At 38.4% G+C, this 26,005-nt stretch overlaps 2 protein-coding genes across 13 annotated transcripts in view; one reads left to right on the top strand and one right to left on the bottom strand.

The window, feature by feature from the left end:
* Positions 1-23,010, bottom strand: part of LOC138757874 (neuronal vesicle trafficking-associated protein 1-like) — a 111,005-nt gene extending 87,995 nt beyond the window's left edge. Inside the window, exons 1-2 of one of the 2 annotated variants that reach the window (XM_069925903.1) lie at positions 22,784-23,010; positions 22,006-22,172 (exon numbers count right to left, since the gene is read on the bottom strand). In XM_069925903.1, coding sequence (XP_069782004.1) covers positions 22,006-22,137 — 132 coding nt within the window. In that variant the 5' untranslated portion in view covers positions 22,138-22,172; positions 22,784-23,010. The other variant, XM_069925904.1, reaches the window with a different exon arrangement.
* Positions 23,011-23,051: 41 nt separating this feature from the next.
* The window catches only part of pigg (phosphatidylinositol glycan anchor biosynthesis class G (EMM blood group)), a 172,313-nt gene continuing 169,359 nt past the window's right edge, over positions 23,052-26,005 (top strand). For 6 of the 11 annotated variants that reach the window (XR_011353937.1, XR_011353936.1, XM_069925883.1 and 3 more), the window contains exon 1: positions 23,053-23,411. Coding sequence is in view for 1 of the 11 variants with exons in the window: in XM_069925874.1 (XP_069781975.1) it covers positions 23,384-23,411 (28 nt within the window). In the remaining 10 variants the exon portion in view is untranslated. Of the gene's footprint in view, positions 23,412-26,005 lie in introns of all 11 variants that reach the window. The other 5 variants (XM_069925874.1, XM_069925873.1, XM_069925881.1 and 2 more) reach the window with 4 other exon arrangements.

Raw genomic sequence — 26,005 nt, 5'->3', positions numbered from 1 at the left:
ATTTCATTCTTTTAATGTACATTTAATACGATCATTCCCAGAGGCTGATGCAAAAGCTGTCCTCGCTAAGACTCAACACCCCTCTCTGTAATTGGATCCTGGACTTTCTGACGGAAAGACCACAGTCTTACTAGGTCGGTAGCAGAATATTGAGCTCCACCACACCACAGGGCTGTGTGCTCAGCTCGCTCCTGTTCACGTTAATGACCCTCAACTTCATCACCAGATCCAGCTTCATCAATGTCATCAAATTTGCAGACAACAGTAGCCTCATCAGCAACAACAGTAAGTCGCACTACAGAGAAGAAGTGAAAAATCTGATGAAATGGTGCGAGAGTAACAACCCAAGTTTCAATGTGGACAAGATTAAGGAAATGATCACAGACTTCAGGAGAACCTGTAACAACTACACATCAACAACTCTGTAGTGGAGAGAGTGGAGAGTACTAAGTTCCTTGGAGTTCACTTAACTAGTGAACTATCATGGACACTCAACATCCCTTTACTTGTCAAGAAGGCACAAAAACAACTGCACTTCCTGCAGTTCCTGGCGGGCAGCATCACACTGTGGTACGGTTACTGCTGAGAAATGGATTGGAGGTCAATCCACAGGTTAGGAGTGGCAGAGAGGATCACTGGAGTCTCCCTCCCACAAACACACCCCCCAAAAAATCAAAGTGATCTATTGGAATTGTCATCTGAATATGCGCACAAAATTATTGAAGACCACTTCCTCCCTGCACACAGCATCTTTCAGGGAAGAGATACAGGAGTATCAAAGCCAGCACCACCAGGCAAAGGAACAGTTTCTTCCTACAAGCAAGTGAAAATGCTGAACAACCAAAAGAACTGCTCACACCAACCATCTGAGACTTTCATTTGTACAAAACAATATTTATATACTTATTTTTATAAATCAAAAAAACTTGTCCTGCATATATATAGTCTGTATGTGTATTGTCTAGTTATGTGTCTGCATGTTTGGCACCAAGGGCCGAAGAACACTGTTTCGTCAGGTTGTACTTGTACAATCAGGTGACAATAAACTTGATCTGACTTGACTTACATGATGAGATATTTCTTCACCTTTCCCCTCACCAATGGTCCAAGTCTAATTTTATTCTATATAATGCAAAATGTCCCAGGATAGTTCCCAATTTTCAATCCCTACCCACTGAATCTATGACAGATAACTGTAGCAGTAAATAAATCCAAGCCAACTAAAAAGGTAAAGCACATCAAAATTGAGAAAACTGCATTCAAACAAGATTGGTGTTTAAAGAAGCAGCAAGATTTAAAAGAAACTGATTATCAGGTGAATAACACAGATTTTGTCTCTTGGTTGCAAATCATACATATAGCTGGAACCAATAAAAATCAAACATACACAAAACATTGCTCATAGTGTAAATCTTCATTTGGTTTCAAACCAACAGTGCGAAGAGGAAGAGTCACGTGATGGAGTAGTGGCCAGTAGGGGAATGCCAGCCCTCTCTAGAAAAGAAGAAATAAAGTGAAGAAAAAACAAAGTTGGAGAAGGCCTTACCTACATGAAGAAACAGGGAGCCATGGTGGAGAAGAGTGCCCGATCTCCGAGATTGGTGACGGCCCCACGGAATCGCAACCCCCTGACCGCTGGACTGCAAAAATGGCTCTCTGAGCCAAACAAAAGTGCGCCACTGTGCATACTAAGGAAAAGGAAAACACCGACAGGAAGGGGGCTCAGCCAAGGAGCGGGCAACCTCAGCGCGACCAACTGAGGGATGCCCAACACCAGGGCTCTCAGCTGGAAGAGGAAAGCAACAGGAGAGGGAGAGAAAGAAAAGATGAGCAGCTCAGGCAAGAGGCCAAGCAAGAAGAGGTCAGACAAAGTGACACAAGCAACTCATCAGGAAAGTTAGAAGAGACACAGATACAAAGAAGACAGGAAGAAGACACAAATACAGGTGTAGACACAGAAGAAGAGGAAGAAGACCAATATCTTCACAGAGAAATAGAAGGTAAAACAGATGGACAGAATATAGATAAGAGTTCTTTTTCAAGAACAAATGAGAGCATTAAAAGAATTAAGAGCAATTAAAAGAAAAATTAAAAGAACAGAAGATAAAGTGCAAAGATTAGAGTAGTCATTTCAAAAATAGGGAACAAATAGAAAATGTGGAAGAACGTGGAAGAATGAGAAACGGCTATAGAAATTAAAGTAAATGACTTAAGAGGAATATTGGAAGAAAGTGATAAAAAAGTTAAAGTCACAAGAGTTCTGACAAAAGTCAGAAAATTGATAAGATGGAAAATTATAGTAAGCAAAACAACATAAAAATAGTGGGCATAAAGTAAGATGAAGAAGGCACAGATTATGAAGGAATTTTTAAAAGAATGGATCCCAAAGGTCCTGGGAATGACAGAAATGCAGGAAGGAATGGTAATAGAAAGGGGACACAGAACACTAGCTCCGAAACGACAGACACATCAAAAACCAAGATCCATTTTAGTAAAATTTTTGAGATATACAACAAGAGAAAATATACTGGAGCGGGCAAGAAATAAAATTAGAGAAGACAACAAACAATTGGAATACAAGGGTCAAAAAAATTTTTTTTTTTTTTTTTACCCGGACATAAGTTTTGAACTCTTAAAGAAGAGGAAGGAGTTTAATACAGTAAAATCGATCCTATGGAAAAAAGGTTATAAATTTATGTTAAGACAGCCAGCTGTGCTTAAAATATTTATCCCTGGGGAGCAAAACAGACTGTTCTCGGACAGAAGGAGAGATGTAACAAGAATGAAGAACGGCGATAAAATATATATAAAGATGTAAAAATAATGTATATGTAAAGAACTAAAGAAGGGAAAGAGAAGAGAAGAAAGGAACTAAGGGTGTAAAAAAAGGGAAGAACTGTTATGTGTGTAAAAAAAAAAGTGTTTTCTGGGGAGGGGGGGTTGGGGGAGAGAATAACCTTCACTGCAAAATCAGCTGACGCTTGCGAGTAGGTTCGCAATCCAAATGGAAAGGGGAGTTGTGGTTGCCCAACAAGGGCTAACAGGCAACTCAGAGATGGGGGGATATTTTGGGTTAAGGGAATATTGGATGTGGGAGTTGTTGAAGTATTTTATATTTTAAAAGTGTTGTCATATATTGAGTTTAAAAAGGGAAAACTGAGAGATGAAAATGGGGAAAAGAGGGATGGTGGTGGTGAGGAAGTGGAAATAAGGTGTAAACAGGATATGAGATGGCCATGTTGAACTATATGACTATAAACATTATTGGAATACATAACCAAATTAAACGGAAGAGGCAATTAAATTTACTGAAAAAAGAAAAAATAGACAGAGCATTTGTTCAGAAAACGCATCTAATTGAAGTGGAACATAAATTAGAGAGACAAAAATAGGGAAGGAATAGAAAATGTGGAAGAACGTGGGTAGGGCACGTAGCGGCAGCATAATATAATTCAAGAGCTAGAGGTGTAGCTATTCTTTTTTTTTCTTTGGCTTGGCTTCGAGGACGAAGATTTATGGAGGGGGTAAAAAGTCCACGTCAGCTGCAGGCTCGTTTGTGGCTGACAAGTCCGATGCGGGACAGGCAGACACGATTGCAGCGGTTGCAATGGAAAATTGGTTGGTTGGGGTTGGGTGTTGGGTTTTTCCTCCTTTGCCTTTTGTCAGTGAGGTGGGCTCTGCGGTCTTCTTCAAAGGAGGTTGCTGCCCGCCAAACTGTGAGGCGCCAAGATGCACGGTTTGAGGCGTTATCAGCCCACTGGCGGTGGTCAATGTGGCAGGCACCAAGAGATTTCTTTAGGCAGTCCTTGTACCTTTTCTTTGGTGCACCTCTGTCACGGTGGCCAGTGGAGAGCTCGCCATATAACACGATCTTGGGAAGGCGATGGTCCTCCATTCTGGAGACGTGACCCATCCAGCGCAGCTGGATCTTCAGCAGCGTGGACTCGATGCTGTCGACCTCTGCCATCTCGAGTACTTCGACGTTAGGGGTGTAAGCGCTCCAATGGATGTTGAGGATGGAGCGGAGACAACGCTGGTGGAAGCGTTCTAGGAGCCGTAGGTGGTGCCGGTAGAGGACCCATGATTCGGAGCCGAACAGGAGTGTGGGTATGACAACGGCTCTGTATACGCTTATCTTTGTGAGGTTTTTCAGTTGGTTGTTTTTCCAGACTCTTTTGTGTAGTCTTCCAAAGGCGCTATTTGCCTTGGCGAGTCTGTTGTCTATCTCATTGTCGATCCTTGCATCTGATGAAATGGTGCAGCCGAGATAGGTAAACTGGTTGACCGTTTTGAGTTTTGTGTGCCCGATGGAGATGTGGGGGGGCTGGTAGTCATGGTGGGGAGCTGACTGATGGAGGACCTCAGTTTTCTTCAGGCTGACTTCCAGGCCAAACATTTTGGCAGTTTCCGCAAAGCAGGACGTCAAGCGCTGAAGAGCTGGCTCTGAATGGGCAACTAAAGCGGCATCATCTGCAAAGAGTAGTTCACGGACAAGTTTCTCTTGTGTCTTGGTGTGAGCTTGCAGGCGCCTCAGATTGAAGAGACTGCCATCCGTGCGGTACCGGATGTAAACAGCGTCTTCATTGTTGGGGTCTTTCATGGCTTGGTTCAGCATCATGCTGAAGAAGATTGAAAAGAGGGTTGGTGCGAGAACACAGCCTTGCTTCACGCCATTGTTAATGGAGAAGGGTTCTGAGAGCACATTTCTGTATCTGACCCGACCTTGTTGGTTTTCGTGCAGTTGGATAATCATGTTGAGGAACTTTGGGGGACATCCGATGCGCTCTAGTATTTGCCAAAGCCCTTTCCTGCTCACGGTGTCGAAGGCTTTGGTGAGGTCAACAAAGGTGATGTAGAGTCCTTTGTTTTGTTCTCTGCACTTTTCTTGGAGCTGTCTGAGGGCAAAGACCATGTCAGTGGTTCCTCTGTTTGCGCGAAAGCCGCACTGTGATTCTGGGAGAATATTCTCGGCGACACTAGGTATTATTCTATTTAGTAGAATCCTAGCGAAGATTTTGCCTGCAATGGAGAGCAACGTGATTCCCCTGTAGTTTGAGCAGTCTGATTTCTCGCCTTTGTTTTTGTACAGGGTAATGATGGTGGCATCACGAAGATCCTGAGGCAGTTTACCTTGGTCCCAACAAAGCTTGGAAAAACTCATGCAGTTTGGCATGCAGAGTTTTGCCGCCAGCCTTCCAGACTTCTGGGGGGATTCCATCCATACCTGCTGCTTTGCCACTTTTCAGTTGTTCGATTGCCTTATATGTCTCATCCAGGGTGGGAACCTCATCCAGCTCTAGCCTTAGGGGCTGTTGAGGGAGCTGGAGCAGGGCGGAATCTTGGACTGAGCGGTTGGCACTGAAAAGAGATTGGAAGTGTTCTGACCATCGGTTGAGGATGGAGATCTTGTCGCTGAGGAGGACTTTGCCGTCTGAGCTGCGCAGCGGGCTTTGGACTTGGGGTGAGGGGCCGTACACAGCCTTTAGAGCCTCGTAGAAACCCCTGAAGTCGCCAATGTCCGCGCTGAGCTGGGTTCGTTTGGCGAGGCTAGTCCACCACTCATTTTGGATCTCCCGGAGTTTGCGCTGAAGATGGCTGCATGCGCGACGGAAGGCTTGTTTCTTCTCTGGACAGGACGGCTTTGTAAGGTGAGCCTGGTGGGCAGCTCGCTTCTTTGCCAGCAGCTCCTGGATTTCCTGGCTGTTTTCGTCAAACCAGTCCTTGTTTTTCCTGGAGAAGCCCAGTGCCTCTTCAGTGGATTGCAGTATGGTAGTCTTCAACTGATCCCAGAGGGTTTCAGGGGACGGGTCCGTGAGGCGGGTTGCAACGTCGAGCTTTGCTTTGAGGTTTGCCTGGAAGTTTCCTCTCGCTTCGTCTGACTGCAGGTTTCCAACATTGAACCTCTATATTAATTAATAAAAATGTACCAATCAAAATAGAGGAGGAAATAATAGATCCAGCAGGGAGGTATGTAATGATAAAGTGTCAGATATATTCAGAATTTTGGAATTTGCTCAATATATATGCACCAAATGAAGAGGGTCAAAAGTTTATGCAAGATAATTTTTTTGAAGATTGTAGATACACAAGGAAATATATTGATAGGAGGGGATTTTAACCTTAATTTGGACCCAATGTTGGATAAAACTGGACAAAAGACAAGCAAAAAGAATAAAGTGGACAAATTTATGGTTGAATCAATGCAGGAAATGAAACTTATGGAGGAGACAGCACCCAAAAGAGAAGGAATACTCATATTATTCGAGTAGGCATAAAACATACTCAAGGATTGATACGTTTTTGTTGTCGGCCCACATTCAAGGGAGATTACTATCTGATCATTCACCCCTGTTATTAGCAATAGAACTGGAGGACACCCCACCAAGAACATATAGATGGAGGTTAAACTCCATGCTACTTAAAAGGCAGGAATTTAGAGAGTTTATTGAATGCCAAATTAAAACATATTTTGAAATAAATACAGAATCAGTGAAAGACAAATTTATATTATAGGATGCAATGAAAGAAAGCCTTCATTAGAGGGCAGATAATAAGTTATGTAACTAAGATGAAAAAAGGACTACAATCGGGAAATAAAGCAGTTGAAAAGGGAGATAGTAAGTATAGAAAAGGAACTAGTAAAAAGGGATGATATAACAAAAAGGAGAGAATTGGCAGACAAAAAAATAAAATACGAAACATTATAAACGTATAAAGTGGAGATGAACATAATAAAAATAAAGCCAAAAAAATTATGAACTAGGAGAAAAAACACAAAATATTAGCCTGGCAACTTAAAGTTCTCATTAATCTTTATTGGATTATATGTAATTTGTTTGTCCTTTTTCCTTGATGCCAATAGAGTTCTTTTAGCTTGTTCTGTTACAAGCTAAGAGAACTGTATTGGCATCAAAGAAAAAGGACAAACAAATTACATATACAAGCTAAGAAAACTGTATTGGCATCAAGGAAAAAGGACAAACAAATTACATATAATCCAAGAGATTAATGAGAACTTTAAGGAATTTTATGAACAATTATACCAAACTGAGAACAAGGGGAAAAATGATAAAATAGAAGAGTTTTTAGCTAAAATTGAACTGCCAAAATTGCAAGAGGAACAAAACAAACTGATAAAACCATTTGAAATAGAGGAAGTACAAGATATATTAAAAAAGCTGCCGAACAATAAAACGTCTGGAGAGGATGGATTCCCAATAGAATTCTATAAAACGTTTAAAGAGTTATTAATTCCTCCTCTCCTGGAAGTAATGAACCAGATAGAAGAAACACAAAACTTGCCAGATTCATGTAAGACAGCAATAATTCCAGTAATACTAAACACAGGGAAGGATCCACTAACACCAGCATCATATAAACCAATATCTCTACTTAATTCAGATTATAAGGTAATAGCGAAATTATTAGCAAACAGATTGGCCGATTGTGTACCAAAAATAGTAAAACAAGATCAAACTAGATTTATTAAGAAGACGAGCAGCGGATAATGCCTGTAAATTTATTAATCTAATTCATGCAGTTCAAGGAAATAAGAAGTCAACAGTGACTGTTGCTTTAGACACAGAAAAAGCCTTTGACAGAGTAGAATGGAATTATTTATTCAAAGTATTACAGAGGTTCAATCTACCAGAAAAATATATTAATTGGATTAAAGCATTAAATAATGGACCATTGGTGAAGGTAACAGTAAATGGATATGTATCAAACCAATTTAAATTAAGTAGGTCAACTAGGCAGGGATGTCCATTATCCCCCTCACTGTTCGCTTTAGCAATAGAACCATTGGCAGAACTGATAAGAACAGAAAATAAAATAAAAGGGATAAAAATAAAGGAGAAGGAGTATAAAATCAGTTTATTTGCATATGACATCATAGTACACTTAACAGAACCAGAAATATCAATAAAAGAATTACATAAGAAATTGAAGGAGTATGGAGAAATCTCTGGGTACAAGATCAACGCAAATAAAAGTGAAGCAATGCCAATAAGTAATGCTGATTATACAGAATTTAAAAAAGAATCACCATTTAAATGGCAAACATAAGCAATCCGATACCTAGGTATTAGGTTAGATAATAACTTAAGCCACCTGTACAAATTAAATTATCAGCCACTAATAAAGAAATTGCAGGAAGACTTAGAACATTGGAAAGAATTATCATTAACATTGATAGGGAGGGTAAATTGCATTAAAATGAATGTCTTCCCAAGGATACAATACTTATTTCAATCGTTACCAATTCACCTAACAGAGAAATTCTTTAATGAACTAAGGAGAATAATAAGGAAATTCTTATGGAAAGGGGGGAAACCAAGGATAGCGTTAGATAAATTAACAGAGAGGTACAACCAAGGTGGTTTGCAGTTACCAAACTTTAAAAAATTATTATAGAGCAGCACAATTAAGGTATTTATCAGATTTTTAACCAGACAAGGGAAAAACCAGACTGGACGAAGATAGAGCTAGATAAAATAGGGGAGAAGGTACCGGAACATATACTTTATAAGTGGGATGAAAAGATGGTAAATATAAAAGCTCACCAGTACTGCATCATTTACTCAATATATGGAAGATGATTCACTTAGAAAGGAAAAAAATGAATTACCAAATACCAAAATTATTATTGATGCAAAATCAGCTAATCCCTTTTACAATAGATAACCTTTCCTTTAGAGAATGGGAGAGATAAGGAATTAAAAGAATAGAAAATTGAATTTTGGAAATAAATTATTTACATTTGAACAGTTGAAATACAAATATGGAATAACTCATGGTACAATGTTTGCATATCATCAATTGAAAGCTTATTTAAAGGATAAATTGGGAAACAGACTGAGATTGCCAGAAGGAAGCAACTTTGAATATGTGATTACAGACACAATGATAATTAAAAGATTTATAAGCTGCAAGAGAAGGAAAATGATGAAATAAGCTATAAACCCAAACAAAAGTGAGAAAAGGATTTAAACATAAAAACAAAAATGAAACATGGGAAAAGTTATGTTCTGGAACTATGAAGAACATAATAAATACAAGGTTACGCATGATACAGTATAATTAGTTAAACAGGGTATATATCACGCCCCAAAAGTTTAAAAAAACGGGATCCAACATTATCATATAGATGTTTCCGCTGTAAGAAGGAAACGGGAATAAGAGTACATGCAATTTGGGCATGTGAGAAAGTGAAAGTGAAAAAGTTTTGGGAAGATCGAAATCAGATATTAAATAAACTCACAAAAAATAACATACCAAAAAATCCAGAGATCTTTCTTCTAAGTGATACAAGAAGTAAGGAATTAGGCCTCAAATTGGATAAAGCACAAAAAAGATTTATTAAATGTATAATGTCACCTTGGAAAATGGAAGAGAGCCTGAGAATACAGCAATGCTACATGGAAATGAATAAATGTATTCCATTGGAAAAAATAACATATAATTTAAAAAAATAAAGTCACATTATTTGAACAAATTTGGGAACCGTACATGGAACATAACAGAGAGGGCTTGCCTCGAACCTCCACCCCCTAAAATGATAAAAGACAAAATGACTTGATCCAGTGTGTAAAGGTAGATGACACATTTTTCTTTTTTTCCCATTGTGTGATGACATTGTTTAATGGTTATATTGTATTGTATATGTTGAATATTTATTGGTTTTGGAAGGGGGTGGGAAGGTGGGGGAAAGGAAGGGAAGGGGGGGGGAAGGGAGAAAATGCCACTGTGTATATTTAATGAGAAACATTTGTATATATTTTGGTTGATATGGTTCACAGTATGAAAATTTTTTAAAAACCCAACAGTGCAAAAAGGATCATATCACAGTAAAATGATGCTAGTCGGGAATTCAAATAAATTTTCATATTTTCCAATGAGCTTTACTGACCCTTACTCAATAGATTTCAACTATATTTAGAATTCTAATAATGAAGGACATAAAAAAACATACAGTTAGATTATTTGGCCATTCAAATCCAATATGCTCACATATCTCTTCCCTACTCATTTCAATCTAGCAATAACCTGAAGAGTTTCAGTAAATTTCGTCTCAGCTCTTCTCTACAAAGACTTAAGGCTATCTTAAATCTGAATAAATGAGTTCGAATCATCTGTGCTAATATCCAACTACTTTTTAAATGTTCAATTCCGAAGCCATTTATCGCAATTTGTAGAATTTGTTTTCAAATATCCATTGCATTATACAAACAAAATAATGTTTCCTTTTAGCTTATCCCATGGAGTTCTACCTTGTCAGTTTAAATTAAAATGACTTTTTTTTTAATAATCGCCTTTATGCATTACACCCAGCATTATATCTTTGCCTCCCTTAAAGGACATGTGTAGTCTCAAGTTTTTCTCTTCATAATTGTTTTTTAAAGTAGTAATCCTTGGCATTTATATCTGAACATACTTTTTTAACATTTCAAATGTTACCTATCTGAAAATATCAGCAAAAATGATTACAATACCTGTAGCTTATTTTGAATTATAATCAAAAGAGACAAGTGGAGAGGTTTGTTTTTAAACAGTCTGGAAAACACAGGCTGTTTTCTCACCATCGATTGTGGTAAGAGATCTGTGAAACCGGATAGAAAATGGGTTAAACCAATTCAACCATTTTACACATTTCCTCACAAGGAAGCCATTCAGCCCATCAAGTTTATGCCAACAATCAGAGCAATCCAATTAATCCTACTCCCTTCCACTTATTTTCCTGCAACTTATTTCTACCACTCCCAAGAACTACACCCCAATTCTACCATCAAGTTCACATTTATTGCTAAAATAAAGGTTTTTTGCTTTCTATCCAGCAAGCTTATCCATGCATAAAGTAAAATAATTTTTTTTAAAATTACGAAGAGCACAATGAGAGATCAGTTCCAGAGCAAAGTTGTTATTTTAGAGGTTCATTGAGTAGTCTGATAGTAGAGGGAAAGGTGTCCTTAAATCAGGTGGTCCATGATTTCACGCTCTAACCTTCTTCCCAACAGGAGGGAGAAGAATGTGGATTGGAAGGATGTGTCCTTTAGTAGGCTTTCTGCTTTTTTGGGGCACCAGGAGATGTAAATGGGGTTTATATGATGGAAGTTGATAGACGAGAGGGAGGTTATTGTGATGGTCTGAGATGCACTCACAGTCACCTACCACCCACCTTCAACAGGGGTTATTTATTGTAGCCAAATGATCTACTATCATCCTTAGTTGGAGGAAAGCAGAGAATTTACGAGAAAACTCGTGACACATGAACATCAAAAGACTGTCTGTTTCCCCCATTAGTATCAAACGCGTCCTTTTGGAACTGCAAGGCACCTGCACAGTCTGCTGAGTCATTTCACTGCCTAGAGAATTCTGAACAATTTTATAATTTAGAATGAAATCAGACCCATTGCAACATTGGGAAATTTTTTTGAACTTCATGAATCACAATGGCTTAATCCCATCCATCAATTCCTCCAAACAGCTTTTTCTTTTCTCCCCTGGATGTTCAGGTTGTCCCCATTTTCCATGTTGGTAGAATTACTAATATTAGCTGATATTTGAAGTGGAGATCAACCACATTTCCACACTCCCTATTGCAGTGAACACTATTTTGAGCCATTTTCTGATTTATATTTCAACCAAGCCATTTAGCTGAGAATGTTTAATGGTGGTCAAGAAACTGATAATCAGAGGATAGAAATAGGCACATGAGAGAATAGATTACTGGGAAATATGATTGATGCAATTACCTCGCCAGACATCAGAACCTCGATGGGCTGAATACCTGCCTTCTTTGTGATGAGGAAATAAAACAAAATAACATTACTGAGGGAACACAAGTCAAATATGATTATATTCACAAGACCTTCTGCTCAACAGATATAGAGTACCTAATGGCGAAATGCAGACCCTTCTACCTGCCCAGGGAATTCTCTGCCACGCTGATTGCTGCAGTTTATGTTCCCCTTCAGCTAATGAGGGTGAAGCCATGAAGGAGCTTTATAGTACCATCTGTGAAGCCCAGACATCATATCCTGATGGTATCATGTTTATTGCTGACGACTTCAACTATGCCAACCTGAAATAAGTCTTACCACTGTTTCAACAGCTCGTCAACTTCACCACCAGAGAGCACCCTGAATTGGGTGTACACCAATGTACCTGGTACGTTCAAGGTGTCCTTCGCCCCCACCTTGGTTACTTAGATCATCTATCTGTCCTGCTGACCCCAGTATAGACAAATGACAAACTGAAATAAGCCAGTTTTCAGGGAGATTAGGATATGACTGGAGGAGGGGGCACAGCAGCACTGCAGGACTGTGCTGAGACCACGGACTGAAGCTATTTCAGGGTGGCAGCCATCTACAACACTAATGTAAATATTGAGAAGTGCACAAGCTCAGTGACTGGCAACATCAACAAGTACATAGAAGATGTCACCGGAATCAAATATCAAATGCTAAACAACCAGACACCATGGTTAGATGCAGAGATCCAGGCACTTCTCAGAGCTTGTAATGCTGCCTTCAGGACATAAGACAAGATAGTACTAAGATCTGCCAGGGCTAAGCTCTCCTGTGCAATCCGGAAGTGTGGCTTTGCATAGAAGATCCATAGACAGCTGAGTGACAATGGCAACACAAGACGCATGTGGCAAGGGTTCAAAACGATAACAGATTACAAGTTAACCTTGCAAGTTAAAGACGACACCTCCCTTCCAGACAGACAGAGCATTTTCTATGAAGGTTCAAAGAACAGATTGCACTTGTGCAATCGGACAATAAATAAACTTGAACCTGAACTTGAAAAAAATGGAAAGTTTTAAAAAATTTATTCTTTAGTGAGGTAACAGAAATATTTCTGAATTCTCCCATTGTGCTTTAAGTGACAAGCACCACACCTCAATGAAGGGTCCCAACCTGAAATATGGATGGTTCCTGGCCCATCGAGTCCCTTGAACTTCTTTGTTCACTCAAAGATTTCAGCATCTGCAGTTATTGAGTTTCACTGCCGCCTGCAATAATTTACTTTGATACAGAAATACCACCAATTTGTCTGATCATCAGAGGAATCTTCCATTGCCCAAAAGATCACTGGCCATGTGCTCAGGGTCACATAATGGGTCCCAGGGTGTCCGTGGGTACCATTTCTCTACACAGCCTAGCTTATGGTCCTTCAACATGGCTCTAGTGCAGCACCAGACCTACCTAAGCACAGACAAGCTGTTACACTTGCAGAAAGGCTTTGACAGCTGCTGAAGTCTCACCCCCAGGCTCACCTGCTGTCAAATTTGTCAGTTACCAAGCAACTGTGAATGCTTTTGACATTTAGTCAGTAACACATAGGACCTACTAAAATAATAAAATACTGTTGAAATAATTACTATTTAAAACAGCTTGAAAACAAAAAAAATTGCTGAAATAATTTAATTTATAAAAGACTTGGCAGCCATTGTTTCTTGTTTCTGAAATCAGATAGCTGGAAAGGTTAAAATAGTGGTTTTCACAAACGTTTATGCTCCCAATGTTGATGATCAGAGTTTTCTGAAAACTGTTTTACTTTCTTGCCGGATTTAAGTTATTCTATACAGGGATTTCAACTGTTGGTTAGACTCTATCCTGGCTTGTTCATCTAACCCAGCTACATTAAACAAATCTGCCCTATTGGTATTTTTTTTTTGGAGTATGGCATTTCAGATGTTTGCCATTTCTTTTATCTGACCAATAGAGAATATTTTTTTCCTGTTCATCACACTTATTTACTTACTGATAATCATTTAATTTCATTAATTTTTGTGAATACCACAATATTGTAATATCTGCCTACATCCCAGAGAGAAATGCCCCCGTGGCCAGTGGCATTCTAAATATCTCTGTTAATGGCCCCACTATCTGTCTGCTAGCCTCCCTGAGTGTCCTTGGGAATATTTTGTCCAGTCCCGGAGATTTATCCACCTTTATCTTTTTCAACACAGCCATCACTACCTCCTCGGTTATCCTTATATGCTTCATTACCTCCCCACTATTTTTCTTTACCTCAACTGGTTCAATATTTTTTTCCCTAGTGAATACCGAGGCAAAGAAATCATTCAAAATTTCCCCCATTTCCTCTGACTTCTCACTCAGCCTACCCTCACTATCTACAAGGGGTCCAATTTTATTCCTCACTAATCTTTTACTTTTAATGTACTTATAGAAACCCTTTGGATTTATTTTTACTCTGTCTGCCAAAGCCTCTTTGTGCCTTTTTTTGGCCTTTCTAATTTCTTTCTTAAGATTCCTTCTATACTCCTTGTAGTCCTCCTTCAAATTGTCAGCTCTCTGTTCTTTATACCTTCCACTGCAGATGTTCATAACAAGCCTAAATAAGCCACGTTTAGTCTAAATACAGTAAACAAAAAAACATTTCCCATGAATTTAAAAAATTTTTGTTACAGGATATAGATTTTTATCCTATTTTAATAGAATAGACTTACCCGTAAATACAATCAAAATGTGTCCAATTCTTTTTCTAAACACTCCTGATTAATTCAACTCACAATAACAATGCTTTCTCAGCAAAAAGAAACTAAAAAGAAATGAATGAACCTTTAACATATTAAATTCAATCCTAGTTTCAAAGCAGTCATTCAACAGAAAAAAAGTGTCATTCAGGAGCAGGGAGGTAGTGAATGAACTCCCAGGCATCTTCCACTGAACCGAACTATTTCTTACTCCCATTGGAGAGAGAAATTTTAAGACATGCGAGAAGGATTCCACCCATGTTGATACAGCTCCGACACAACTTCCCTGTAGACAGCCCGTTTTTTCATAACTTCAGAAGAATAATCTTCAATGATTCTAAATTTTTTGCCTTGGTATTGCAAGGTGCCTTTACAAATCAGCAGTTCCTTCATTTGATAATGATGCAAGTGTACGCCCATAGAACGTGGTTTTTGCTGATTTAGGCTCGATCAAGCTCAGGTTGTGTCAGAAATAACACATCTCCAAGTGCAGTTGCCAACAAATCAGAGAAAAATGTAGTAATCACACCAGTATCATCATCTTCAGCCAAGCCTATAATGCGCAGATTTTGCCACCTACTCAGACTTCCATATCAATAATTTTAGTCTTTAGTCTCTCACTATTGTTTTCCAGGTGGCAGACCTATTTGTTCATTTCCTTTAAAGTAGATTCTGCTAAGGTCAAACGCTCACCTTGTTTTTCTATGAAAAAACAGGTCTGTGGAAATCAATTTTCCAGTGCCAAAAGTCTTTCATCTAGATGTTTAAATTCTGCATTAATTCTTTAATTTGTTCAAGTACATCAGAGGAATGCTCAGCAGTCAGATTTGCCAGTGTAATAGGCCATATTTCTTGTTTCCTTATGCTTTAAGCGGTCTTTCCAGCTCTTGTATCCATTTCAAATATAGAATATGCTATTCGACACCAACTCAAAAGTTTCACAGAAAGTAAACAGTGGAAAAAAATATACTGAAGGTATGGAGCTATGATAAGGACATATACTCCACCACAGCCTAACCAGAAATCCAGGTGGGACCTAATAGAAGTTTATAAACTCATGAGAGACAGTCCTTTAGCCAGGTAGGGAATCTAACTCAAGAGGACATGTATTTAAGATGAGAGGTAGAATATTTAAAAGCGAATCTTGGATTATCTTCTTCACACTGATGATTGTGGGCATATAGAATAAGCTGCCTGAGGAAATGGTAGAATCAGGGACAATTTTAATGTTCAAAAGACATTTAGGCAGATACATGAATAGGGAAAGTTAAGGGGGATATGGAAGGTTAAAAGGGATGTGGGCAGAACAGACAAATGGCATCAGCTTGGTGTGCATGGACAAGTTGGATCAAATAGCTCAATTCCTGTTTCTGTGCTGTATGATCTCTAGGATTCTTCTAGTTTATTGAACTCAATGGCAGATATTCCTCCATTCCAAAGCTATGTTATAGTTCTTGTACAGTTCTTGCATTAAAAAGTTCACAATCTTAACACTGCAAAAAGAAAGTTGCCTAATGATAAGGGTTGTCACTTTCTTTTACTGCTGACAAATCAGAGTTTCTATGGCAAGCACTAGGCATACTAAAGACCTGGACCAGTGACCAAGTGGAAAGTGACATCTAGGAATGGGATTGTGTCTCCACGGGTGCAGAGGTGATACTTATTTAGTGGGGCGTTGGAGGACGTTCTGAGGGCTTAAAGGGATTGCAAGTTGGGAGTTCAGACATCAGGGCAAGGAGCTGTGATTTGTCAGGTTCCAAGCTCCTTTCAGATAGCATTGCTGCAAGTCTACAAACAGCTTGGTTGTTCCAATAATACCAAATGACAAGTACATCTCAGAACAATACATTACAATTTCCTGTGCAATGCTCTTTTAAAAAAATTACATCAGAGGCACAAAGATGGTAAGTATCAAAAAGTGTCCAGCTGAAATCCAGAATAGCATTCTCTGAAGCAGAAATAGTGACAATTGTGTTCCACTCTGGAAATTAGCAATTTTCACAGTCTGTTACAGGATTAAAAACACTACAGACCTGTATTTATATTAAAGGAGTCTCTGAAATAGAGCCATAAACCAGTTATTTCAAACGTTATTGTTGATCGCAAAGAATAGTAATTTAAGACACAGATGAAATTATCTTCTCTGCAGTCCACATCCAAATGTAAAGGGCAGTAGTTGTTCATGGATGAAAATCACCATCATAGTTTTAGCCTTTATCAACACATCTTGGAAAGATTATTCATATATCTTGCAAATAAAAAAAATTACAAAAATTCACTCCTATTCAGTAGAATAAATGCATCCAAGAAGTTTATATCACATGGCATTTTTTCCCACTTTTGTCAACATGCATGGCATTCACTACAATTTTTATTCAGACTGAAAAATGCATACACATGGGATTAAACTAAAATACATTAATTAAAATGACAAAAAAATACACTATTTTTCATGGACAAGTTCCTAAATTTGATTTTCAGGTCCTGAGTAGCTATTCTCTGGTAGAGGTGATTTGGTTCATAATTAAAAGAGAGTACATTAACAAAAAAATTGAAGTTCACGCCAAATTAGTAATTTCTCTGAGAACTGCATCTATGAAGTCTACACTGGCACTCACCATGGGGGAGTGGGCATAACTGCCAACAATGTGCAAAGTGTCTTGTTGAACCACTTGGGAACTGCAATCTGTTTTACACAGCATTGATAGAAAACAGTTTCATAATCACTAAATCAACAAATTCAGGGCCAATAAGTCTGATTGGAAACTATTTCCTACAAATTTTAGCTTATAATAATAACAATACTGTTTTCTTTACACTGCAAAATTGCATCCACAAACTGACTATTTTGGGGGTAAGTGATCCTGACTGAACAGCACTGTCCATTTGTTATAAAAAGCATCGATCACATGAGAAACAACTATATTGTGTATTACGTTGAAAACTGCTGAAAGCCCACAGCCAACAGTAATTTTCCAAAAGCTTCACAGCAAAATTAGCATGGAAGACACAGTAGATCTACACAGCAACATGAAACTTCAGTTCTTTTCACTTTTTCCCTGTAATTTCTCATCTTTCTGCCTCCTAAAGACAATGCCTCTCTGCTGCATTCCTATATCCAATGGAACATCATCCATGTAAATCTTCAACAGTAAGTTTGCATGGTGACTGAAAGCACATTTGCATCTCACCAATTATAACTTGGTGCAACATTCACAATAGCATTTAAGAAGAGGTAAATCTTTTGCCCCATCTCCTCCCAAAACCTGTTTTACCATCAACATGCACCTTATGGCCACATTGGTTCCACAGTTCAAAATACCTCTTCCCAATGAACGCCTAGTAATCTCAATGCTAATTTATTCAACTGACCTAGATTTAGGAGTGCTTGGGGAGGGTGAGTTGGGGGGGGGAAATTCCACATTTTCCCTTGTGTGTATTTGACGATGTACTTCCTGACATGACTCTCAAATATTTAATTTTAATTTTGATAAAGCTCATTGAATAGGAACTATAATTACAACCCCCCTCTGACTACTGATCAGGACTGTTTTAGTAGGCATCATCCTAATCTAGATTAGTAAATTGTCAACCCTGTTTTTGAATACAAGGCATATAAACCATCATGCCACTTGGTTATGGGTGATGTGCTAAAACAAATGCTGTATTGGCAAATTTTCCACTGATAATCAGGTGAACTTTCAGATAGATCTGATGTTAAACGAAGTAGCCTACAGGGTTGTAATAAGCATTTGTTCATATGGACGAGTCTGTCAGAGGCAAACAACAGGATTTGTATTACAGACAAGCAACTACATAATAACAGCACGCAAGGCAACAATGGGATGCTTGACCAGGACCGTCAAGAAGGTATGTTCTTAATAAAAAGCCAATAATAAAACACAGAACTAGATCAAATGGCACAATGAATTTGAAGTAGTAAAATGGGATAGAATAGCAGCAAACAGATCCTCAAGTTTCAAGGTCTGAAGGAGTTTAAAAAATGCTGAAATACAAAGCCAGAGAGGGATCAGAAGATAAAGGTGACAAGTTGAAAACCGTAAGAGTGTAAGATAGAAGCAGGAAAAAGCCACAAATGCTTAAAGCCTGAAACATCATTATTATGATCCTTGCAGATGTGATCTCATTTTCACTTTTGATCTCCATATCCTCAGAATCCCTGGAACCCAAATTCCATGTTTAGTCTTGAATATATTCAATATCTAAGCATTCAAAATAACTATATATAACATTCTACTCTAGAAATCAATGTTAGTGGTACTAAACAATCTCAAAACAGAAGATGGCACATCTTGTATACATATGAAACCAGAACATAAAACTCTAGTATAACCATTGTACTTAATAACTTTAGCAGTATAAATTCAGAATAATCTGACACAGTTTATCGACTTAATCCACTTGCCACAGAGACAAAAGAAATGGCTTGAAAAAGAATAACAAATTGGCAGTTAAAAATTACAACCACATTTTAGACTAAAAATTACAATTACACCGACCGCCACTTAATACAGAATACCCCAAGGTTATTTGCTTGAACATGATCTGACACAGGGCCATTTTAAAGGCCAAAGGAAACCAAATGTCTGGTTAACAAACTTTAATAACCTACTCAAACCGAGAAAGAAACCAAGGGAAGAAAACCAAAAATAGTATGACTAAAAAGAATGTTGCCATGTATCAGATAATCGTTCTAAGGCACTTTATAAAAATGTAAACAAAATCTTCTTCATTTGCTTCACGGGAATCTTGTGAATGGGGCAAAGTTTATCAGAATGAGTCAACTATATGTAAATATAGGCACTATATGTATACTTTCTGGAATATTAACAAAGTTTTATTTTGTTATATCTCATTGAATGCAATGAACATTAAAAATGTTTTGTGTTGTTTGACTTGTTACGAGTCAAAGGACCCCAAAACACAGCAGCAATAGACATTCGCCAAGACAAGTGGCTTTCAAATCAAAAGTTATTTTTAATCAACTTCAAACATGAAAATAGAATCAAACTTTAACTTAACTCTATTCTTAACTAACCCAAATGACCCCCTTCTAATTCTAAGCGCACCTGTATGCAATGTGTGTGTAAATTCAAGAAAAGTTCTTTGGTTCACAGTTCAATCTTACTTCTCCTTCTTCCAAGTTCTTTGGTTGCAGGCAATCACCATACTGTGCACAGAATTTAACATGTATAAAGTTCACCAGGCTTGGTGCATGAAAGGTAAATGTTTACCGCTCAAGAAGGTTCCAGTAGGGTTTGCAGAGAGATATTTGTTGTTCCAGGATTTTGACAACTGAGGTACCACCACTAGTCACCTCAGGGTCTTGCTGATTAAACTTGCCCCACCAGGGACTTCTAGACGGTAACCTCTTTCTTCAAGCTACCAGAGTTCCATTCCTTCCTCTATTTCAAGAGAAGCATCAGACAGATAGCACTTCCAGCTATCTAATGCTCTGGAACCTGCTTTCATCAGTTTCGAACAGTTTTCCCTGGATTGCACTTTTCAGTTACTTGTCAGTGACCCACACACTGACTGACTTAGCAGGTAACTAACTCTCTCTCTTTTACAACTGCAACTCCAAAGAGCAAGTGACTCATGTCTTGCAAACCTCCCCACCTTCCTGAGCAAAACAACAGGAATTCTTTCTTCTGCTCCCATCTGTTGTTAGATAAACAAAATCCAGGGGTGACCTCTATGAGCACTTTACAGAAAGAATACTGATAGACAGCAGGACTCCAGCAAGACAAAGGTCAAGCATTTTATGACATCAGTTCAATTAACACCTACTTGTGAAAGGTGCTTACATTCTCCAGAGATCCTGCAATGTGAATTCTTCAGTCTTTCAAATGAGATCTGTTTTAAAATGTGTGTATGTATTGTGACCTACTCTAAATCTTATAAATTCTCCACAAATATTAATATTGTTACAGACTACCAAACACATTTGAAATGACTTTAAATCAGCATTTATAGGTCATGGCTTAAAATTTGATGAAGATGTACAAAATTATGATGGGGTTGATAGAAACTAATTCTGCATGCATATGCTTTAAAGAGTAAGGAGCACAGAATGAAAGTGAGGGGTAAAATATACAAAATATTTTTATTGAATTCACTGTTTGGAAGAAACAAAATTAAGTAGGTGTTTCAAAAGGGATTAGAATAGGCACAAACAAGAAATTAATTTGCAGTACTACAGAGAAAGAACAGAACAATCAATGAGACTGATAGGATTGTTTCAGAGAACCAAATGGGCCATGCAAACTCAAATTACAAAATAATTCTTGACTTGAACTGCTACTTTCTTATGTCTCAGGAGAGGATAGTTCAACAGCAGTTTGTTTATAGTACATCTGAAATACAATAGGGATATATTGTATAACGTGCATTCTGAATAAAGGTATATGCTATTGGTTACTCTGATTTTGTGGCAAATGAACTGATATATGTTCTACTGACATTAGCACATAATGATGAGTCGAATATATATTTGTGTGTGAAGGTGAACTTTTGTTACTTTTAAATACCAAAAAAAACCAGCTGACTTTGCTCAACAATGCTGATGATTTTACTGCCAAATGATTAGCCTCTTTGGTCATTGTTTTGGTAGTGGTTCTCAACCTTTTTCTTTCCACTCACAGTAAGTAAGGAATTACTTAGTGGTATGTTAGTGGAAAAAGGGTTGAGAACCACTGCTTTAGGGGCTTTATGCAAAGAATAAAGAGCCAAATTGGAAATTAAGATTTGTTTTGATGGGTCTACAAGATGTCAGTTGCTTTCACTTCTTGTAAAGGGACCAGAACTAGGTTAGAAAGGCCAGCAAGGGGGGAGGGGGGAAGAAAAGCTTTTTTGGGGTTTCTTTCCGTGCATATTCAGCAATTGGAGACATATTTTCACAACATTTAACAGATGTACTTAATGCTTGGGATAGGTATGGTGGGTGAAAGTGATTAATTCTGGAGTGTGATGTTCATCTCACTCAACAACCTGCTCCAATGCCCAGGACTTTTGCCCATGTGTAGGTTAATAGATGGACGTTAGCTCCTGAAATACTATATTCTTTTGATTATCTTCAGTTCAACAACCTCACATTGACAGAGACACTTCTTGTCCTTTAGGTTAAAATGAACCTTAAGTATCAATAAAGTTATTGATTTCCATGATCTGTTACCATCATCCTTTTACAAAAGTATGCTCCTCTAGCTCCACAAGCAAAAATATACACATAATCACTTTTCACCAGGAGAAACATGTTCATCATTATGAAAAGGGAACAAATTGGTAACCAATCTCTGCTAAAAGCACTGTAATAAGTGTTGTACTTTTTTTCAGCTCTTCTGCATTTATTCGGTCGTGGCCTAATTGTGATAAGTTCATTTGTACAATTGTGTAAAGTGCAGCAAGTAAGAATTTCGTTGCATCTGCACATTGTACTTATGTATATGACAATGAAGATTATTTTCGTAGAAACTTGCCTTGTCAGGCGTCGGAAACTGCAGTTGATTAACATCCAGGGGAGCCATAAGAGGGATGGTGTCAAAACCATCTTCAGGGGCTGCAGCTTTTCCATTGCTCTTGTCAGTCAGATTGTTTCCCAACTTCACCATGGCTGCAGACAACAGATGAGAGGAGGGCTTCTTTACTGGCGGGGGGTGGAAATAATGAAACAGATGGGGTTTTAAAGGATCGAAATCTGCAATCTTTTGTCAGAATCACAAATGCGCGAGAAACAGACAGTAAATTTTGTGCCAACCTTCTTTCCCCCCACCCCCCTTGATATTTTTAAAGATGCCCTTTTATCTTAATCCAAATAAATCTGCTAAAGGAGAATGAAATAATGCTACTTTCACCGTTTGCTTCAATACCGGGGAACAACCAGAAAACAGTTATTTGGATAAACCCAATCAGGAAATTCGAGTTTAATTTGACGCAGTGTTTAAAAAAATACACTAATCCGCACAAATTATTCAATCCCGACAAACATTTACATTAAAGAAACGACTTGCTCATCACAATTTCAGCACGAGTGGCAAATGCGTTTGGCTTCCCCAATGCTCGAAGCAACAAATCACAGGCAATCCGCTCCAACGTTTTCTTTTAAATTTTACAATAAAAGTTACCACAAGGCAGAATAACCCACTTTTAAAAAATAAAACACAATCTCGGTGAAGGATGTCGGTGCGGAAGAAAAGAGATGACGCGCTCCCGCCCGCAGATTAAAACGGGGGAGCGGGGAAATGGACGTCGCCTCACCTTATTATTTATTTTCCACCTCCCCCCCCAAAAAAAAATAAACGTGAAGGGTCGGGTGGATTTCTTTTTCCTTCCCCCCCCCCCTCCTCCTCCTTTGTTTTCTTCGCGAAAGCCTCTTGCACTTCAGCCCGAAAAATGGCGGCAAACTGGCGAGCCCGAGCAGCGTTGCCGAGTCAAGTCATCGATCGAGTTTGGAGCAGGTTGTCCGTTGCCAGCGTCGTGTGGCGGTGACGCAGCCGCGCTGGCGGCTCGAGAGCGGGCACGTGCGCTCAGTTCGCCTCGCCGGCTCCTCGGGAAGGAGGAGCTGGTCGTTTTTGTTTTCTGAATCCGGCTCCCAAAAGGAAAAGAGAGCTGGAAATCCCCGAAGCGGCGAGTTAACGGTTCAAGGAGTTTCCCTCAATCAAGCCTTTGCCCCCACGCCAAAACCAAAAGGTGTGCATGCCGTCTTGGGCAAAGGTTTAAAAACTTGCATTTAACGAGCGCCTGTCCCGTTTACGAAACAAGAGAGCTTCGCAGTCGCGGTTATGGGATAAAATTTCACACATCCGTCAAGATTACATTAAGACATGGGTTTTAAGAAGCACTTTTTAAAAAAAAGCGATGGTGTTTGGAAGTGAAATTTGCAGAGGTAAGGGCCTATGCAGCTGAGATTTCATTTTAATTAGCATTTCCCATTGTTTCCACTTTAACGGGGAATGATGAAGCAAAACGAGCGACCGAAGGCAAGTCAGGGGAGAGTGGGGAGTGAGGGCCAAACTGGTGGGGGTGCAGTCTTTTCCCTGAAAAACGGTAGGAATTTCAACCACTTTGTTCTGCAGAAGAGCTGGCCTTTCATTCCACTCAACCATCATCACGATGAAGATGAGCTGGTTATTACCTTATTTCTGTATTGAAGGCTGTGCCTAGAATGTAAAAATGATTACATATCAAGCCTACTTTATGACGGTGAAGTACACTGCGAGATCCTTGATACCAAATGAATGAAAATCTAATTTTCCATTCTCCTTTCATCAAATCAGATCTGCAGAAGGCACTGTATTAAAGCCTAATGACCAGATGCATTTAGTGTCCAAAATATTAGATAAACTTATTGGATGGGATCATCAGTCATTGGTAAATTTTAAGTCATGATCATCCATAAAATAAGATAGAATATATGCATAATAAAGTGGCTTTAGTAAAAATAAAGTTAATTGTAATAGTTGTTCATTGACATTGATGATCATTTTACAATTGTGCTCAATAGGCATAATAAATCTAGAAAATGGCTTAAAGATAAATGATTAGAAGTTGAATGAGCTCAAACTGTTGGAGCTATGCACATCAGGACACACATCCATGATCTAGGTCTCAGTACAATATATTATAAATCACACATTTACAAGTATTAACAATCATTACTGTGTTCTACCTTTTTGACACAATTTCTTCTTAACATTTACCATTGTAAATTTAAGTGACCTCATTTATTCTGGAAGCTGTCAGATTAAAAACTCATTTTATAATTATAACCTCCCTCCAATATTTCACTTATATCTGACAAAATTTCATCCTGAACTGCAGAGCGTTATTTATCTGATCAATTCTTTTTCTGCTTTCCACAAGTTTAACTGGATGTATGAATTAATCTTATTCAACATTTTAAGTGGGAAATCAAATGCATTTTAAAAGAGGGGGGGAAGGGGACAAGAGTTTAGCTGGCCAAGACAGCAAAGGAGGAGTAAGGGAAGACAAAGCCACTTATCACTCCCTTTCCTAACTCTTTCAGAGAGAGTAAAATTAAGAGGGTATAAGTAAGGTGAATGACTCTAGTCATTTTTAAAGGGGCATCTAAAATTTGAAGACATAGATTTAGGGTGAGATGGGAAAGATTTAAAAGGGGCCTGAAGGGCATTTTTTTTATTCAAACAGTGTGTTAGTTATGTAGAGTGAACTGCTAGATGATGTGGTAAAAAAATGGGTTCAATTGCAACATTTAAAAGATATTTAAGCAGCTCCATGGATAGGAAAGGTTTAGAGGGACATTGGCCAAATGCAGAAAAAAAGGCTTAGGGAGACAAACTGTGCTCTCTATCTCTATGACGCTTGTATTCTGCACCCCACGTCCATGTTGACAGCTTTGACAGTTGATTTTTTTTTACTTTTTAAAACTTTATGAAAATAATGTGAGACAAATAGAAAAGTGAGCAGCCTTTTAAAAATATTATATAACTAATATACTAATTCCAGAATATTATTGCTTTGAAGCAGAATGACAGTTGCACATTGATTTAGAACCTGGTAGAAAGAAATAAGAGAAAGTGGAAGTACAGAAATCAATAGGTGAAGTGAATGACATGGAAGAAAATGTCATTTGCAAAAATAAGCTCCTAAGGAGAGATGAGAGCATCAAGTCGAACATGAGGTGCACCCAGATTTTCCTGTTCTACCTGCGCAGCTAAGTTTTCAACTGTCTAACTTGGAGTTTCCCCTTTAAACAAAGAAAATCTGCCCTTTACGATCCAAATAAAATCAGACAAATATTTTGAGCGAATTAATTAACAATGGAGAATATACTGTGAATAGGTCATTTGACCTTGTAAATTAGTTTTTATCCCAATTACTCAGAAGCAAGAGTCTGCAGTATTAAAAAATAGGAAAAGCTTTTCAGAGCCTTTTCAAAAATTATAGACAATTTTTGACCTTTGAAAAGACCAAGCATACAATGGGAAGCTGGAGGAATACAGAGCATGGTGGGTACCTGGCATTCACCGCCAGGGGTGGTGGTTGAGGGTGATACAAAAGTGACATTTTAAAAATTCTTATTTAGACATAAGGATGTCAGAAAATAGAGACTTATGGACTGTGAGGAAGGAATGGCTAGATTGTTGAGGAGTAGATTATGTGGGTCACCACAACATTGTGGGGCAAAGAACCTGGATTGCAATGTACACTTCTTTGTTCTATAGTACTAAAATTAAAGCTTGGCAGTAGTCAATATATGCATAGCATGGTCACAAAGATGAGAAAATCTAATTTTAGTGATGCTGACTGAAATCAACATTGATTATATAACAGAGTGAAACATGGAAGTCTGCAGACACTGTGATTGTAGTAAAAAGACACAGTAAATGCTGGAGGAACTCAGTTGGTCTTACAGGAGCTAGAGATATATTACTAGCATTTTGGGCCTGAGTCTTCTTCAAGGTATAAGGTATAACCAAATATGGAGGCAAGTGCCTG

Source organism: Narcine bancroftii, chromosome 3 (assembly GCF_036971445.1).
Source record: "Narcine bancroftii isolate sNarBan1 chromosome 3, sNarBan1.hap1, whole genome shotgun sequence".
NCBI lineage: Eukaryota > Metazoa > Chordata > Chondrichthyes > Torpediniformes > Narcinidae > Narcine > Narcine bancroftii.
The sequence above is the reverse complement of the archived record's forward strand: the minus strand, read 5'-3'. Positions and strand labels throughout refer to the sequence as shown.